Raw genomic sequence first — 19,784 nt, 5'->3', positions numbered from 1 at the left:
TGTCTTTTGCTGATCGTAACATCTGTTGTATTTTTCGGGTGGGTCTGAATACTGCTTGAAGGTTATGCTTTTTCATAAGCTTTCCCATCTGATCAGTAACTCCTTTGATATATGGCAAAAACACTTTTCCTGTGGGAGACTGTTTTTCTTTGGTTGTTTGATTCATCCTGGGTTTGATTGCTCTTTGGATTTCATTTCTGGAGTAGCCATTTGCCTGAAGTGCGTGGTTTAGATGATTAATTTCCTCATTGAGAAAGTGCGGCTCACATATCCGTCTTGCACGATCCACTAAGGTTTTCATTATGCCTCTTTTCTGTCGGGGATGGTGATTGGAGTTTTTGTGTAGGTACCGATCAGTGTGAGTTGGTTTCCTGTAGACCTTGTGACCTAACTGAAAGTTTGCTTTGCGGATGACCCAGGTATCCAGGAATGGGAGTTTTCCCTCGATTTCCTTCTCCATGGTGAATTGTATGTTCAGGTGGATGTTGTTGAGATGATTCAAAAACCCCATCAATTCTTCCTCCCCATGGCTCCAAATGATAAATGTATCATCCACAAACCGGAACCATACACTAGGTTTGTGGGGTGCTGATTCTAGAGCTGTTTTTTCAAAATGTTCCATGTAGAAGTTTGCTATAACTGGGCTGAGTGGGCTCCCCATGGCCACCCCATCCATCTGTTCATAGAATTCGTTGTCCCATTGGAAGTAACTGGTTGTCAGGCAATGGTGGAATAAGGCTGTTACATCCTCTGGGAAAATCTGATTAATAAGTGCAATAGTGTCTTTTACTGGAACCTTGGTAAACAGGGATACAACATCAAAACTGACAAGTATGTCTTGTGGATTGAGTTTCAGAGAACTGATTTTGTTGATGAAATCTGCTGAATCTTTGATGTAAGATGAGGTTTTCCCGATGTGGTCCTGCAGGAGATCTGCCAGATGTCTAGCTAATTCATATGTCGGTGAACAGATGCTACGATCAGCAAAAGACAGTAGAGACCCCCTAACCTCTGCAGGAGTATACCGTATACCTTGCAGCTGTGGACAAGTTTACATCGGGACCACAAAGCGTAGCATCCAGACAAGAATAAAAGAACATGAAAGACACTGCAGACTTGGACAACCTGAAAAATCAGCAGTGGCTGAACATAGCCTAACTCAAACAGGGCACAGTATCTTATTCCAGGACACCAAAATACTGGACAACACTTCCAACTACTTTGTCAGACTGCACAGGGAAGCCATTGAAATTCACAAGCATAAGCAAAACTTCAACAGGAAAGAAGAAACCTTAAGAATGAACCGAGCATGGTTGCCAGTTCTGAAAAACACCAGGCTAACAAAACACTCTACACCCGACAATAGCCCTGCAGAGAAGATTAGCACATCAAGTACCAATCCATATGCAAAAGAACCTCCTCAGGATACAGTGAAGCCTCCCGCCATTAGCATTCCACACCCTGGGAAACTCTTACAGGATGACTCAGCTCAACCCCACCCCTCCTGAGTAGATACAAATAACCTACATCTTTTCCACACTGTGACACTGAGAGATCTCTGTCTTTTGGTGCTACACCTCTGAAGATGCCAGCCACAGCTGCTGGCGAAACGTCAGGAACTACAATGCCAAGACCACGGCAATACAGCCCGGAAAACCCACAACAACCATCGTTCTCCGGCCGTGAAAGCCTTCGACAATACATCGTTTCTCAAAGAGTTGATGGCCATGAAGGAATTTGTTTATTAAGATATTTATCCTCCGATGTTTCTCCCCCCAAATAGGGTATAAATATGCCGAATTTACCCAAAGCAGCTTACATCATTATCTCCTCTTCTGTTTTATCCTTATAACAACCCTATGAGATAGGTTAGGCTGAGAGAGCGTGACTGGCCCAAGTTCACCCAAGCCAATATCTGGGGCAGAGTGGAGATCCAAAGCTGGTTTTCTCAGATCCTAGTTTGACACTCTAACCACTACAGTTACATTGCAAAGTTCCTACATTTTATGTAGGATTTCAGTCTTAAACAGGAAACCTGATTTGGGGTCCCAAATAGTGTGGGTTGTATATGGACAGAGCAGATCTAGATTCAAATCTTCTTTCACCTGTGAAGCACATGGGTGGATAGCCTTGAGTAATTTGCTAACTCTGTTGTGTTCCATGTCACAGGCTCATTGCTGTTAAATGTGAGATGTGTTATCAGTATAAAATGCTTTACAGGAACTGCTGATCTGGTATCAATGAAAGCAGCTGGGGGCCCACTCTTGGGGGTTTGATAAATATCTTGCAACAGAAAAAACCTTAGTGGAGTGCAAAAATCAACTGGTTCCATCAGCCTTTGACATTCAGGCTGAGAATAACCGAACTGGTCTAGTTTCAGGTGGGTAGCTGTGTTGGTCTGTAGCACCTTAAAGATCAACTAGATTTCCAGGGTACGAACTTTCAAAGGCTCTGACAAAGAGAGCTTTGACTCTTGAAAATTCATATCCTGGAAATCTAGTTGGTCTTTAAGGTGCTCCTGAACCCGAATCATGCTCTTCTAACTTATATACTAGCCTTCAGAAATCTGATGTTCTTGCCAGCCCAGTTTTGACCACACTTCTGCGGTCTAATGCAGAAAACCAAGTCAAATGTATAACAAAAGATCTATTCCCCGCCCCCAAAAGGCTTGAGTAGCCAGCCAGAATTTGTGGTTGTTGCTGACTTTGTCCCATCTCTGCTTGGAGAGGCAGAGGGAGAGGAAGATCTCAGATGATGGGCTTCAGAAATATTCGAAGCCCTATGCAATCTCTCATTTTTTCAGCCTGCCTTTTCTCCAAGGAACTCCGAGTTGCATATGTCGTTCCCATCCATTTCATCCTCACAACACTTGTATGAGCTAGGGTGGAGATTTGAGCCTGTTTCTTCCAGGTTCTAGTCTGATGCTGTGCACCATATAGACTCTTATCAAGAAGGGATAAAGCCTCACATACCATGGGCAAACACCATAAATGTGTGTGCCAGAATTTTAAAAATCTGCTTGCCTTTAGTGAGCATGTTTGGGGACCTGGGAGGCTGGAAATGTGGCTGTCATATTGGCAATGAACTTCTCAACTGCATGGGCTAAGGAGGCTTCCTTTGTGAATATTAAAATCACTTAAGTATGGAAACATCTTAGATGTTGGGAAAGACCTGAAACTATGGAGAGCTGCTGCCAGTCAGAGTAGGCAATGCTGAGTTAGACAGACTCAGTTTAAGGGTTCATATGTTCCTATTTCAAGCCACCTTCCCCCCAACTGATTCTCTGCTGCTGTTGCCTGCTCAATTGGAAACATCTTGGCCAGACCAGCCCTTCTTCCAGCCAGGTCTCTATGGTGTTGGTGCCCTCATTTTCATAAGCACTTTCACATTTCTTTTTGTAGTTATATAAATCAGCATAGGAGACTCAGCATGGTGTGGTGATGAGAGGGTCAGACCAGGGTCTAGAAGACCCAGGTTCAAATCCCCAGTCTGCCATGGAAGCTTGCTGGGTGACCTTCGGCCAGTCATACTCTCTCCGCCTAACCTACTTCACAGGGTTGTGACGATAAAATGGAGGTGGGGAGAATGTTATAAGTAGACATGGGCACGATCCAAAAAATAATCCCGATTTAGCTGATCATGATTCCGCGGCGGCGCCGAACCCAGGTACCTGAACCTCGCCGATCAAGTCCCGTTTCTGATACAGAATCGGGAATCGGGAAGGCCGACGCAGGAGGGCGCCCCACCACCAACACTCCTCCAGACCAGAGTGACCAGGCACTAGAGTGTGTAATACTGTGTGAGCCCTCAGCCAAGGAGGTGCCCACTGAGCTTGGCCCCAGAGCTAGACGGCAGCCCTGGAAGCAGAGAGAGAGAGAATAGGAATAGAGCCCAACCCCAGCTGCAACACTCCCCCCCAGACCTGAGCCCTCAACCGAGGTGCCCACCGAGCTTGGCCCCAGAGCTAGGCGGCAGCCCTGGAACCAGAGGAGATAGCTCCCTATTCCCTAATTCCCTATCCGCTGAAGCCCAAAGCTAAAGCTCCCTCTCTCTCTCTTGCGCTTTCTCTCTCCAAAAGCGGCAAGCGAGAGCTCGCCTCTGTCCCACTCCACCCGCGAGCAGAAAGTGAAACTTTGTTGCGCAGCACATGGCTATTTATAAAGCCTGGGTCTGCTACGCAGGAGGGCTGTGTTTGGCCGTAAGAGCTGCCTCTCAGGCTTTGCAGGGATGAGATTTGAGTGCCCATGGCTACAGAAGAACACCCCCTTCCCCCACCCTCCCCTCTCTTCTCCCAAATGGACGAGACGGGCGCGCGCTTTTCTGGCTGCTCCGTGGTTGGAAGGAAGCCCTGCTGATCAAGGAAAGCTGGGCTACCATTCGTGTTTCCAGGGTGACAGAAGGAGGACAAACAGCTCTGGCATTCCCCAGGCTCCGTTTCCATGGGGCTCCGTTCCCTCGGGAACAGATGGCTGGCGCCAGACTGTCTGCAGACTGCAATCCCGAACGTAAACCGATCGATCCGATCGAGACCCTATAGAGCGCCCCACCCGACCGCTGAACCGGGAGCCGTGGACGGAACCGATCAGCCCGGTCCCGATGGCGCAAACGCCAAAATCGGGGCAATTTTCAGACCGTAATTCCGATCGTACCCATGTCTAGTTATAAGTCACTTTGGGTTCCCATTGGACAGAGAAGGGGGGAGGTATAAATGAAGTAAATAAATAAAATTGATCAATAGCTTCTGAATGACTGTGAGAATTAGTCTGCCATTAACTAACAGTTGTAGGTTTATTTATTTATTTGGTGCTTTTTTATCTTTCTCCTTGGAACTCAGGGAGGCGTACATAGTTCTCCCTTTCTCCATTTTATCCTTACAACAACCTTGTGAAGTAGATTAGGCTGAGAGTGTGTGGGTGGCCCAAGGTCACCCATAAAACTTCCATCGCAGAATAGAGATGCGAACCTGGTTCTCCCAGATCCTAGTCTGAAACTCTAAGCACTCTGTTACACTAGCTCTCAGTTGGATCCCTAGGTAGGCTAGAAAAAAGGGGGGAAATCCTCCCGGTCTAATCCCTTTCCTCCCAGCTGTATCACTGCCCCTTTGCCATATCATCCCCTAACGTTAATTAGACCATTCTCTGCTGTGTCCCATGTTGTTCTAAAAACAGCACACTCAAAATCCAAATAAGAGGAGGAAAGGGCGAGCATGCCTGGCAGAGTCTGCCGTGCCCACCCTTTCCCCATTTTAAAAATCAATTCGAAACATATGGAAGAATGTCATTTTTATTGGAACTCCAGACGTCTGCATTCTTATCGAGGCTTCTGCTGACGGCAGAAGTGAGGTATGAATAGCCCTTAATAAGATCCTTATCAGTTGCCGTTAAAATGTAGGGGAGGAAGGAGCTGGAGTATTCAAGATTTGCATGGAGGATGATGGCGGGGCTGGGGGGTGGGGGAGAGAAATCTCTCCAGGAGCTGGCAAGGGCAAGCTGCATTATTGTTGTAAATTAGGAAAAGGGAAATCAAAAGCTCATTCATTAACCACATGGTGTGGGACTAGTGGTGAAAGCCACAGGCCAGGATGCCCGAGCCACATGTTGTTAGTTTGCATTACCCTGCACAATACAGATTTCACAGATGCAAAAATGCCATTATGTATGAACTCAAAATAGTGTTGGCTGTTTTTGCTAGCATTTCCCTGCCAATCTACCCTCCCAGTTTACTGCTATCGAGAACAAATCTGCTGCTGTAGAGTTAATCTTCCATTTATCTAACCCTTCCCCCAAGGAGCTCAGAGCAGTATTCAGGGCTCTTTCCTCTTCTGTTTTGACCTCCCTGCAACCCTGTCAAGTAGATTAGGCTGAGGAAGTAAACGATAGGCTCCAAAAGTGATAGGCATCGAAAAGTTGGGGATTTGGAACCTGGGCTACCTCTACATGGATATTTTGCTCTGCCTTGGCTTTCTTACTGCTCTGCTGCTTTCAGAAGCATTCACGTGGTGGTCTTCTATTTATTCTGCTTCTGGGTTTTTTACAGACTAAAAGTGGGGAAACCATCTACATGAAGAATGGCTTCTGTTTCCATACTTCCAGGATCTCAATGCTGTAGAATAGCAATCCTGATTAGGCATACTGAGAAACTTCATCATGAACCAGATTGCCAGGCATCAGATAGATTGTACTGTCATCTTTCTGTGCCTGCACAGTCACCAGAATCTGATTGCAAAAACTGACTGCCAGGTTAGCTAAATTCATCGGCATTCACAGGAAGTACACTGAGACACCTAAGTAGGAAGTCTCAGTTCAAAAATCTCAAATGGAATTTTGCTTTCTAGTTTTACTCTATGCTCCTTTAAAAATCAGAGGGGGCATTGGCAATCCAGGATCAGTGGTGGCAAGAAAGTCACATAAGAAAACTGTTTAGCTCCACAAATCTGATGTATCTGAATTTGCTTTAAGGGAGCATGCTGAACAGTTGGCTCACAACTTACAATTGGCAAGCAAGTGGCAGGTGATTGAGCATAATTAATTCCAATGTGACCGGTTTACTGTTTTCTAGGATAAAATCCTGTTTGGGATGATGCATAACAAAACTCTGTATTGTTTATTATTTCCAGTTGTATCCCATCTTTTCTCTAAACAGCTCAGAGTTTATACCAATGTAACCTTGCAACAACAATATCTGGTAGAATCCATTGGTTATTATTTGGTTATAGTCACCTGGCAGGCAGAGATTTGAACTCATGTATAGTTTAAGCTACTCTAGAGTGGCTAGACCATTTTGGCTGTTGTGCTCAGCCTGCCTGGGATGAAATTATCTAGACCCATGTCATTCCCGATTCAGGCCTGGTTTGGAGACCAAAATAGCTGATCTTTCCTAGGACACTGATGGGGGAGTGTGTATTTGTTGATTCTCATTGGCCCTTTTGGTGTCTCTTGATACAATCAACTGTGTTAGATCCAAGTGGTACTTGATTTTATTGATACTGGAAGATGGGAGGATATAGCAGTTAGTTTGTAGGATCAGGGTTGGGGAAATGGAGGGCTAGCTTCAAATAATGGGTATAGGAGAGGACATTTTGAGATCAATGTCTGCTTCATATGACTGGCTTACAGCAGTGAAAACTTATAGGAGTCACAGGAAGGTAAAACAGGAATATTTTGGAATAATATGGCAGAACAAAAGAAGCCCCCCCTCCTTTCGGTCTGGCTCAGTAAGTTCGTAGTCATTTATTCCTACTGAATAGGAAATTATAAACAAAAACCAAGGCACAGCCAGGCTGCATGAGGAAGAAGGAGAGGAGAACAAATAGAGACAGCAGGAGGGTTTGCATGCGCTGTATGTTGGGGACCTAAGGTGATTCTAATTTCTTAAAATGATCCTACCATTTTAGAATTTTAGAAATTGCACCCAGTATGAAGCTAGTAGGTTTCTTGCCTATTTAGGTTGATATTGATGGGGCAAAATCAGCATGCCAGCAGGACCCAGCAGGGAGACACGATGTCCCAGCCATAACAGAATGGCAGCTACCCACACTAATAGCAGTATGATCTTAACCTAGGCTAGATTTATAAATAGGCAGGCTAGACACCTGCTTAGGGTGTTTAGGCCTCTCAAAATCTCTGAAGGAAGAGGTAGGGAAGCAAGCCATGTGCAGAACCTCAATGGAACCAACCCCCTATCTAATAACATAAATGTTTATTAACAGTAGGCTCACCAAATGGTGGGGAATGCATATGAAATTTGTAATTTAATAGGTGTTTAACCCCACCCTTCCTCCAAGGGAGTCCAAAGCAACGTAAATACCCATGTCTTCCATTTTATTTCCACAACCACCCTCTGAAGTTACTTAGGCTGGGGAAAAGTGACTAGCCCAAGGTCACCAAGTAAACTTCATAGCAGGGGAAGGGAATTTGAATCCAGGTCTTCCCAGTTGCACTCTGACACTCTACGCACTGCACGCACTGCCTTTCAAACATTAATTGTAGCTCTGTTTGTAGTTGAGCAACAGCCTCCCAATCCCTTTTTAGCTGGTTTTGCTTTGCCTTTATTTTCCTTGTACTTGTATTTTTTGGGATCTTTGCCTGTATTTGTAGCCACATCTCACCCCTTTCCCCTCTTCCCTTCAGCTCTGGGCAGCTGCAGCTCACCAGCTGGTGGCCTGGCCTCCTCTTGTCCCTGTTGATGAGCAGAAGTTTGTTTTTGTCCAGAGCTTGGAGCAAACAGCAAGCATTTCTCTGCCTTCGGGTGTCCTACATTGCCTACACGGCTGTATTTCCAGACAGTAGCTGCTGGCTGTTAATTATGTCTGTCTGCCCACATTCAAGTCGAGTCAAGTGCCATTGAAAATGGAGGGGGGGGGGGGGTTACATGATTTTTTGCTTATATGCCTGTTGATTTTTGTCCCCTTTGCGTCTTTGATAGTTTGGGACAGCCAGCATTGGGCCTAACTTCACATTACAGCAAATGTGTGGCTTTGACAAATCTGTGTCTCCCCAGTAATACCAGAGAGGTAATAGCAGGGCTTTTTTTTCAGGGGGAACGCAGTGGAACAGAGTTCCAGAACCTCTTGAAAATACTTGGTAATAGTGCTTGAAAATAATATTATTTCAAAGAATCCTGTGTATTCCTCATTTCCCTCTTGAGAATTCCGCCACCTCTTTTTCCAGAAAAAAACCCCTGGGTAGTAGTATCAATAACGACAACATTTTATTCATATACCTCCCTTCAGGGCAACTTAATGCCACACTCAGAGAAGTTTACAAAGTGTGTTGTTATTATCCTCGCAACAATCACCCTGTGAGTTGGGTGGGGCTGAGAGAGCTCCAAGAAGCTGCAACTGACCCAAGGTCACCCAGCTGGCTTCAGGCGGAGGACTGGACAATCAAACCCGGCTCCCCAGATTAGACTCCTGCCGCTCTTAACCACTACATAGTCTGTAGCAGCAAACAAAAGCAGGAGTCCAGTAGCACCTTAAGGACTTATCAGCATTTGTTCCCGCTTGAGCTTTCAGGAGCCAGGGCTTCGTTCATCGGGCAGCAGTACTGTGTTGGTGAAAAGGACACATGCTGTGTTATTTCTGAGTTTGGGGCTTCCCCATGTTCCTTCAGAAGGATCAGCACATGAGGAGAAGCGGGGGAGGGGAGACACTGCGTGTTGAGAGCTGCTGTAACATAGTGGTTAAGTGACTGGACTGTGAATCAGCCGTCTGCTAATTTGATTCCCACTACTTCCATGAGCTCAATATGTGGCCTTGGGTCAACCCCAGCTCCCCAGCTGTATTGTGGGGAGAATAAGCACACTGACCTTGTTCAGCACTCTGAGTGTGGCACTAATTTGTCCAGAAGGACAGTATATAAGCACATATTATTATATATTATTATGTCACATCATGTATCTTTTCTGAGTGACACAGTACTGATGTTGGCCATTTGTCCCCCTTCCTAATAGGGCCATGGACCTCAGTCCACAAGTTGGGACCTTCAGGCAATTCGTAAAGCCTCAGCAGGTTCCAGCTTGGTGTAGTGGTTCATGTGTCAGACTAAGATCTGGAAGACTCAGGTTCAAATCCCACCTCTCTCATGAAGCTTGCTGAGTGGTTTTGGTCAGTCATACCTAACATATCTCACAGGGTTGTTGTAAAGTTGGAGAGGGGGGACCAATGTACACCACCCTGAGCTCCTTGAAGGAAGGGTAAGATAACAATGTAGTAGGAGCAGTGGAGCAGCAAGGTAAGGCCAGGCAATAAAAGAGAGGATTCCTCTTTAGAACAGACCAGTTCAAAGGAGACCCCACCCCACCATGCAGCCCTGCTGAAAGCTTGCCCTTCTCTCTCCCACCCCAACAGTCTGTCCCAGTCATTCCCCACCCCTTTCCCAGCAATCAGTCCTCTGATTATCATGTTCTATGCCCCCCAGTGGGATTGCCATGTCCCCTTACCCTCCTGGGGGTGGTGGTAGGGAACTCGGCACTCATCTTTTCCTCCTCACATGCACCATGATGTCACTTCTGGGAGTGACATCATCGCGCAGGTCCCGGGAGTGTTCCTGTGCTTTTCACCGTGATGGTTCTTTCTTAGTCTTAAGATGTTCTCAGTGGATTTTCAAGTCGGATAACTGTTTATTGTAGAATTATTTAGAAGAGCCTGTTTAATAGTTAGCAAGAAATAGGTGATGAGAAAGACCCTTCTCTTCCGGAGAGCCAGCACTGGTCAGAGGAGACAATACTTGACTGGATGGACCAAGAGTTTGACTTGTTATAAAGTAATAATATGTGAGGAACTCAGCCCTTCCCATTTTAGGTCCAGGCCATGTCCCCCTTTCCCTGATTGAAATTGTTCCCCTAGGTGCTTTTAAGCCTGGGAATGGGGGTGGGAGACAAGTACTTCTATCATACCTGTCTTGTTTTTTCTACCAGCACTTAATGTCTTTCCAGGCTTCTGTGATCTATCAATGGAGAGCTCATTAATGTAGTCTTATGGATGGGGGTAGCGGTGGTTGTTGCTTACAGTATTTGATTTAGTGGTTTTTATCCAGTAGGCAGAATATCACCATGCTTTTACTTAATGCTTTGTACTGGCACCTTGCAGAGGTTCAGCTTGTTCTCTTTGTCTGTCCTCCCCACCTCCATATAGTGTGAGAATTAATGTGTGAATAGCTTTGATTTGTGTAAGTGGTTTGCATAATGTTTTCAGATGGCAGAATTTACCCCCGCTAAGCTGAGAAATGGCATCTTTCAATTTTACTGTAAGGTAGGGCTTTTAAAAAAAAAAATTAAAAAACACACAGTAGGTATGCAATTGTAATTTGTGCATAGTATGCACCTCTGTAACGTGCCTGTGCGTTTTCTTTGTGCCTGCGTCATCACCCTTATCAAACACATTGACAACTTCAAAACGGTCACCTGTATAAGGGTTCCCTCCATGTTCTAATATGATTTAATTGTCTTTAAAACTTTGGTGAATGCTTGTTGGGAAGTGGCAGTGGAGGTTATGGGGAATGACTTTGGCAAGGGGCAGGAGAAATAGGTACACTTGACCATAGTCTGGTGTTCCAAAGGGGAGCCATGGCTCAGTGGTGGAGCATCTTCTTTTGCATGCAGAAGATCCTAAGTTCAATACCCATTGAAAAAGGATCAAGTAGGAGGTAACCCCAAAGATCTCATCCTGCAGACCCTGGAGTATAGACAGTGCTAATCTTAATAGACAAATGGTCTGTCTTCCTGTGTGCTCTTCACATGTCATCAATCACTTTTTTTTACATCACCTAACACAAGAATAAAACAGAGCCCAGTTTCACCTTGACGATAAATTTATTCCCATATAAGTTTTCAGTTCAGAGCTTACACCATCAGATGCATAGCAGTGTAAATCTCCTATGCAATAAAGAAAGGCTGGTTTGAAACAGGATCCAATCCAAACAGCAATCAGTTCACTCAGCATGGGAGTGAGACATTTCCAACTGTTGTGAGTCAAAACGCAAAAGCTAGTGCAGGATGCAGATGCAATTGGAAGTTACAGAGGTATCGCTGAGATCATTAACGCCTGTATCGGTGGGAAATGCAAGATCTTGACACCTGTAGTGAGTAACAAATGCAGGTCCGAGAGAGTATTAAACTTCTTGATGTATTCAGCATTTTCCCATCATTCTGCAGGAGAATAGTGAAGTTATGATCAGCAACAATATGCTCTGGAAGATGGTTAAGATTGTCAACCTCCAGGTAGAACCTGGAGTTTTCCTGGAATTCCAGCTGATGGCTAGAGAGCTCCCCTGGAGAAAACAGCAGCTTCAGAGGGTGAACTACATGGCATCATATCTATGCTGAGCTCCCTCCTCCCTTCCCAAGCTCCTCTCCCAAATCGTCAGGAATTTCCCAACCTTGAGCTGGCAATCCTTTGTATTGTGGGAGCGGGCTGCGGATGGACAGTCAGGCTAGTTTGCTTCTGCTGCAGCCCTGGATGCACAAGGCAGGAACAGAGGTCAAGCAGAGTAGCCTACATTTTGCACCAGGGTTTTAAAAAAAATATGCAACAGGGTTCAAAATGTGCAGATCCAGGAGCAGGCAGGAAAAGGAGAAAGACAGCCTTGCAGTTCAGACATTTGCACGTGAACATATTAATTACACCTCCACACACCTGTACACACATCTTGCCACTTATTCTTTGCCATGTAGTTCCAGCACCACCAATTGAGTGGTATGACTTCCTTTAGCAAGGAAGAAGTTGAGAACTCAATCCATGAAATACTTTTTATTAGGACCAACACAAAACTCTGCTGTAAGTTTTCAGGTTCCCCAAAACTCTTTATCAGGCCAACTGTTACAAATTAAAGAGGGGAAAGCAGATTTGGGGAGGGGGGTGTCATTGAGACCTTATAACCCTCTCATGTAGGCCTGCTATTTTTATTTTTTTTAAAAAATCTTCATTTATATGCCACTTTTCTCCTCGGTGCGTATCCAAAGTGGCTTACGTAGGTCTCTCTTCCAATTAATCCTCATAACAACCCTGTGAGGTAGGTTAAGCTGCGTGTGACTGGCCCAAGGTCACCCAACAAGTTTTCATGGTGGAGTGGGGATTTGAACCTAGGTCCTAACCGGACACTCTAGTCTCTGCACCATGCTGGCTACTAACCTCCAGGTAGGGCCAGCTTACAGAGATCAGTTCCCCTGCAACAAATGGCATCTTTAGAGGGCACACTCTGTGGTAAACCATTCTAGGTGAAACCTCTCCTCAGATTCCCCCTTCACGAGCACCGCCCCCAAATCTCCAGGAATCCTTCAGGCCAGAGCTGGCAGCCCTTTTCTCATGCTGGAGACTTCAGCAGCAGAAACAAGAGGGCAGATTAATGCTCTCTTGCATGGTATTTACTGAGAACCGGTTCCAGCTCTGACGCTCGGCCTATTCATGTAGGAGGAAGTGAATTGATTCCAGCAGGAAGTTCTTGCCCGGCCTACTCCCTGGGGAGCCCTGGAGACAGAAAGGGCTCTCTCGAAGTTTTCTGCAGGGTTGCAGCATGCTCGGACGTACTTATGGAGCAGTGCGGGTTGCCGTGTGGGGTCTTCCTTGCTTCCTGTTTGCTTACCTTGACGTCACCGCTCCTGAGATGGCCTCTGGTCAATGGGAGAGGTTGTTCCTGGAATCCTGGCTGAAGACCAGCCCCAGGCACTCAGCAGGAGTGCTGATGTCACTTACCCACAGGGATTACTTCATAATCGAAGCATTTAAGGCCTCCCTGTGAATGAGAAGAGCGGGGAAAGGCGAGGGAATGAAAGGAGGAAACAACCTCAGCCATTTGAATTTTTTTTTCCCCCAGTGAGCGTAAAAACAAAACAAAACCCCAACCCCCAAAACCTCAGTGACGTTTACCTGTGTCAGTAGGGTTGCCAGCTCCAAGTTGGGAAATTCCTGGAGATCTGGGTTGAGAAACCTGGAGAAAGTGGGGTTTGGGGAGGGAAAGGACCTTGGCATGGCATAATTCCATAGTCTACCCCAAAAGTAGCCACTTTCTCCAGGTGAACTGATCTCTGTGGCCTGGAGATCAGTTGTAATTCCGGAATATCTCCAGCCACTACCTGGAGGCTGGCAACCCTATCTGTCAGGCATATTCGGCATCTAGGTAGGTTGCTCCAACGACCCTTCTCGTGGAATAAACTTGTTTTTCCAGTTGAGTTTTTATATGCTCAGAATCATCTTTTTTAAAAAGAACAGAGTGGGATAATTAACATGAGTAATGGGTCCAAGCATCTGCCATGTGACATAACTTCATTCTTCACCCTCTCTCATAAATAATTGAACGGATTCACTTTATATCATCTTGAAGGAGAGTCAAAAGTTTTGCTTTGGTTAGGGTTGCCAGCCTCCAGGTGGTGGCTGGAGATCTCCTGGAACTGAGACTGATCTCCAGGTGACAGAGATCAGTTCTCCTGGATAAAATGGCTGCCTTGAAAGGTGGACTCTATGGCATTATAGCCAGTTGAAGTCCCTCCCCTTCCAAAACCCACCCTCTCTAGGCTTCCCCCCCCCCAAATCTCCAGGAATTTCCTGTCCAGAGTCTGAGTCTCAGCCCCTGGACTTACCAGGGAGAGGTGATGGGAGACAGTTGGGGGACAACTACCCAGCCACCCCAACAGACACCCAGGGCCAGTGTCGACCAACAATAGAAGGGGAGAAAGAGGCACCCTAGCCACAGGAGGGCTGAGTAGCTCCCAAGCCCCAGAGGGTCAGGCGGGGCAGGTAGAAGCCAGCTAGCCCTGCCCTCCAGTGGAAGGCTAGGGGGCTGGGCAGGGAGAGTGAGGAGGACCATCAGGAGGGAAATAGACCTGAGGGAGAAGGTACAGGGAGCAGGCGCAGCCAGCCAACAAGCCAGGCAGCAACCTTACCGGCAAGGGAGGAAAATCAGTAGCAAAGGCAGCTCAGGACCATGCCCCAGCCTCCAGGCAAACTAGAGAGGATTAGCCAGGACCAGGAGAAGCTGGGAGCAAAGCAACCCCAGGTGTGGTGACCTGAGGCACTCAGCAGGGAAAGCTTGGCAGCCAGCCAGGAAAGCACAGGTGTGGCTGATCAGGACAGCCAGCAGAGAAAACCCAGGTGTGGCTGCCTGAGACAACCAGAGCCATGGCTAGAGTGCAGAGGGAGGGGCATGGCTGGCAGGTGGAGCTGGGTATAGGGGAAAGGACATAAGGAGAATCCACTCACAGGGTGTGGTGGGTTGTGTAGGAGTGTGGTGGAGTGGAGGGGGAATATGAGAGAGCAGCGGAGAGGAGGTGGAGGAAAGAGGAGGAGAAGGAGAAGGAGAAGGAGTAGGAGTAGGAGTAGGAGTAGGAGTAGGAGTAAGACCGACAGCTGGATGGGGACAGCTGTTGTGGAAGGCAGCCACGACACTGTCAGGTTGAAGGGACCTGCAAGTGGACTGAGAGGGTGTGAAGGTGAGGTATAACCCCCCCTCCTTCCACAGAGTGAGATTCTGCATATTCCCTGATGGTCCTTTAAGGCTGAAGTCAGGCATTCTGGCGTCTCACAGGGCGGCACCCATGGCAGAACCTGACATTTCCAAACCAGGAGCTGGCAACCCTAGCTTTGGTCCAAAACAACATACAGGGCCTAGGATATGGCTGCCCCATGACACTCAAAGCCTTCACCACTAGCACCCATGTTATCTTTTTGGTGGTTATTTTCAGTAGGTGCTGGTTTGGATCCAGTGGATGGGATTTTGTTGCCTCTCAATCTTGCTGCAGCCCTAAGTGTCCCCCCCCACACACACACCCTGCCCAGAATGCTGCTGCTGGGGTGGAAGGGGAGCAGGGAACCATGAGGTAGAATTTGTAATGGGAGGAGTCCATTATTGGAAATCTACTGGATCTAACCCACTGTCCATACAGATGTCAACTTTTAGCATCAATGAAGACAAGAAATGCATTTTGCATTTCTAGTGTGTTTGTTTAAATAATCAGAGTTCCTCTGTGGCCTCTCAACCAGGCACTGGCTAACAAGGTCATTATTTCATGTGCCCTGACCCTGGGCATCACAGGTTTGTTGTGAGGATAAAATAGAATACAAATGTAATAATTAAATGTCCCATTCAGAATCTCCGCATCTTTATTTTAAAAGGCAGATGGAGAACTGGCTGTTTTGTGTGCGAATGTTGTGACTAACTGCCCTGGGGACAGATTGTGGTCTCCGGTGAGTTTGGAAAGCTGTGAACTGTGCCAGTGGGTGCATTGCGCCAGCACACATATCGGTCTGTGTCCAGCCCTAAGCCTGGTATGGACAATCAAGAAGCCCGCCAGCAAGATAAGGAAGCCAAATGACTATTGGCTGCTGTGCCTGGAGGATGAAGCATTGTTCTTGGAGGAAGTGGGAACCACCTTTGGTCTCCGACTTGTAGACTCTGCTCCAAAAGCAAAGTCCTTCGTCATGGCAGCCCAGCCAGCCCGCCAAGGTCACGGAAAGGCTGTCTGCGAGGAACAAAGGATTAGCTTTGCTTGTGACAAATGTGTAGACAGAAATGGAACAAACCTGACTGCAGATCAGAAGATGGGGTTTTCAGGTGGTTATGGCCGAGGGATACGTACACCATTCGCCTCCCAAGGGTTATAGTTCCACCCTTTCTCCCTTGTCAGTGGTCTATTTAGAGGGAGTCAGACTTGTCTGGTACTATTTCTAATTCTCCCCCCACAATGGTTACATTTATTGAATGCTAACAAGCAAATATATACTGGTTAGCATTAGATAAATATACACACACCCCTACCTGCCCATGGAGCTGCTTTATATGGAGTCAAAACATCAGCCCATCCAGCTCAATACTGTCTACTGAATGGCATCAACTCTCCGGGGTCTCACGGCAGAGAGAACCTATTCAAAAGCAAAGATGACACAGATTGTACTGGGGATCTTCTACAAGTAAAGGAGGTGCCCTACAGAGTAGTCTTTGCCCCAAAAGTGGGGAGGGGTGAGCTCTACCCTGAGCTCCTTGGAGGAAGGGGAAGGATAAAAATGTGATAGAGGTGTTTGGGCACCTCCAGTCATTGCTGGAAATGATAGGAAAAAAGATTCTTGATAAAGATTTCCTGATCAGGCCTGCAGCATGGGACTCTCCTCCTCTCCCCTGTACCTTTTCAATATCGAAACAGCTGGAGGCAGGCTGAAAGGGCACGAGAGGAGGGAGAGCTCCACGCTTTGTGACATTTTAAAATCACTTGAAAATGGTGATAGAGCCACGAGGACAGTTTCTGTACAGAATTAAAGATTTCTGTAACTTCCTCATTAAATTATGTTTGGTGGAAAGCTCCTTATGTGGATCCATCTCTAAATTTAGGAAGCTGCGACTGTTCTAATTAGAATCTAAATTGAAGATGACCTGGGAATCCTCATATATACTGCTCTGAGCTCCTTGGAAAACAGAGTAAATAAAAACTATTGAAGGAAGTTATCATTCCAAAGCTTAACAGTTCCTTTTATTTTTCTGTGTTTTGCAGGAGGTGGAGGAAAGCGGAAAGGGAGGAGCAAGAAATGGAGAGAGATCCTCAAATTCCCGCACATTAGCCAGTGTGATGACCTTCGGAAGAGCCTGGGTAAGTGATGAAACCAAATCAGGCAGATCTATGCAGTCTGCTGGCAACGTGAAGCGTTACTCACAGTAGTGGAGTTGGTGGCTTGGTGGTGTTGTAAGAACCAGCCAAACCTGCTTATCAGAGAATTCGGATGCCATTCTGGGTACCTATGAGGAAGAAGCTGAGCAAAATTGTCCTTCCTGTTCCAAAAAGGCAACTAAGGTGCTCCTCCAGAATTTCTGTAGGAGATTGGTGCCCCAGTATTTTCATCTCAGCAGCTTCCTGTGGGCAAATGATTGCATTGATGGTGGTTTCCACTTCAGGGCAGTGCAGTCAAGTTGGGAAACTGGGAAGAACTTTTAAGGGTCTTAACCACAGTTAGTAGAGTCATAGCAACTGTTGGAGAAGGAGCTTGGACCCAGTTCGGTAAAGCCCTTTGCCCAGTTTCTTTTGCGGGGGCTTACTTATTTGTGTAGAAATTAATACCCTGCTTTTCACCCTAGCAGTGAGCTTCCATGCCAGAATGGAGATTTAAACCTGACAGCAGAACCACAAGTGACAAAAGGCACAGATTGGACACTTGTCTGCTTCCCTCAAGTTTTGATGGGAAATGTAGGCATCCTGGTCTCGCAGCTTCGCTCTCTGACTGCTGTCCAATGGACTTTTCAACTGTCACTTGTCCAACATTCCGCCAAGATGCCTACATTTCCCATCAAAACTTGAGGGAAGCAGACAAGTGTCCAATCTGTGCCTTTTGTCACTTGTGGTTCTGCTCTGAGTCTCCCAGATCGTGGTCCACCATGGCAACCATTACACCAAACTGCCTTCCTCTGCCCTACCCCTGTGCTTTCAGCGCAGAGCACTGTGAGGCACCCTGGCTTATTTTGTTCACTATACCTCCTGCCTTAACATGGAGGTTAATTATTTCATCCTCCCAACAATCTCACGTGGTCTGTTATATGAAAACATGGTAACTGGCCCACAGGCACCAGGGTGTTTTTGAGCCAAATAGAGTTTTGAATCAAGGTTTCCTGTTGTAGTACTCCAAACTCTGTCACTGTGTCACATTATTGGTCTGATCAAGCTTAAAGCACAAGATCAGAATCCCAGTTGGAATGAGGTATCTTTGCTCTCTCTGTGATGACCCCGTTCCAGAGGGAAACACTGGACTGGTCCATGAGACATAGCTGGGTTTTCTCAGAATCCAGCACCCAGGGCTTTTTGTCAGCTGGAATGAGGTGGAACGGAGTTCCAGAACCTCTTGAAAATGGTCACATGGCTGGTGGCCCCGCCCCCTGATCTCCAGACAGAGGGGAGTTTAGATTGCCCTCCGCACCGCTGGCGCGGAGGGCAATCTAAACTCCCCTCTGTCTGGAGATCAGGGGGCGGGGCCACCAGCCATGTGACCATTTTCTCTGATGATGATTTAAACTTTAACCCCCCCCCCCTTGTTCCAGCTGACCCAAAGTGATGTCATTGTGCGGTCCTGGGAGCATGCACACGCATGTGGTACCAGGGGTACCACCTCCCGCCAAGAGTTGCCCCCTCTGCTGGCAACCCACTGAGTTCCACCACCTCTTTTCTGAGAAAAAAAGCCCTGCCAGCATCTATGTTGTTAAACTATCTTTTTAACAAGTCAGGTTATGAGTCAGGCTGGAAGTCTGAAAATGTGCTAATATAGCATTGTGACTTAGAGATGGGGCTAGGAATCCGGAAGCTCTTGGTGTGAATATTACCTTGTCTTTGAACTCACCTAATTGCCTGAGGCAGGCTCTACTCTCCCAACTTACCATTGGCAATATGGGGATCATAACGCTCACCTGTCTTACAGGGTTGTTGGAAGAATTCCAGCAAGATAAAGTTTGTGGATTTCTTTGAACGTTTGAGACGCTGATTGCCTTGTCAGAGCGGAGGAGAGATTAGTGTTCTTCGCTCTCTCCCTTTCAGTAGGGATGCTTTTTATATATAGAAACATTTGATCATGTGAACCCCCAACTTCAGCCTGAAGTGGTGCAGCCTAGAATCAGGTTTACCAAGGTTTGAAAAACTACTCTTGAAATTCAACAAGTCCTTCTCAGGTTACTTTTCCTTGCGTGAGTTCATGATGCACGTCATGAAGCTTGAGGCTTGTATGTGTGTGTGATGTTGTAATTCAGATGGGTCCTCAAGTTACAAAGGCGTGTGTTTTCTGGCTGCTTTCTGGCTGCTTTCATGAGACATGTTTTGATTAAAGGAATGCCAGAAGTTTGTGTGTATCGGGAGGGGACAAACTTCCCAAAGGCCCCACAAAGCTGAGAGCCAGTTTGGTGAAGTGGTTAAGAAGCAGCAGGACTCTAATCTGGAGAACCGAGTTTGATTTTTCACTCCTCCACTTGAAGCCAGCTGGGTGACCTTGGGTCAGTCACAGCTCTCTTGGAGCTCTCTCAGCCCCACCCACCCCACAGGGTGATTGTTGTGAGGATAATAACAACATACTTTGTAAAACCGCTCTGAGTGGGTGTTAAGTTGCCCTGAAGGGTGGTATATAAACTGAATGTTGTTGTTGTTATAGAAACACGCCCCCCAACATATTGGTTCATGTTGCCAGTGGTTAGTAGATACACAGGGCTCTGCCTATCTGACCTTTCACCTTTGACCTTTAGGGCAGGGATATACAGAGTAAGATAGGAAGCTGTTTGCCTCCCTGGTGAATTGAGCTTCCTAGTTCTTGACCATTTTATTATTATTATTATTAT

General features: G+C 46.6%; 1 protein-coding gene across 1 annotated transcript in view; it reads left to right on the top strand.

Moving 5' to 3' along the window:
• LOC129342267 (G protein-coupled receptor kinase 5-like) overlaps nt 1-19,784 on the top strand; it is a 113,413-nt gene that overhangs the window by 56,098 nt on the left and 37,531 nt on the right. The window contains exon 2 of the mRNA XM_054997948.1: nt 16,975-17,070. Coding sequence (XP_054853923.1) covers nt 16,975-17,070 — 96 coding nt within the window. The remainder of the gene's footprint in view (nt 1-16,974; nt 17,071-19,784) is intronic.

The sequence above is a fragment of the Eublepharis macularius genome, chromosome 14 (assembly GCF_028583425.1).
Source record: "Eublepharis macularius isolate TG4126 chromosome 14, MPM_Emac_v1.0, whole genome shotgun sequence".
NCBI classification, from domain to species: Eukaryota; Metazoa; Chordata; class Lepidosauria; order Squamata; family Eublepharidae; genus Eublepharis; species Eublepharis macularius.
This window is presented reverse-complemented; position numbering and strand designations above follow the sequence as displayed.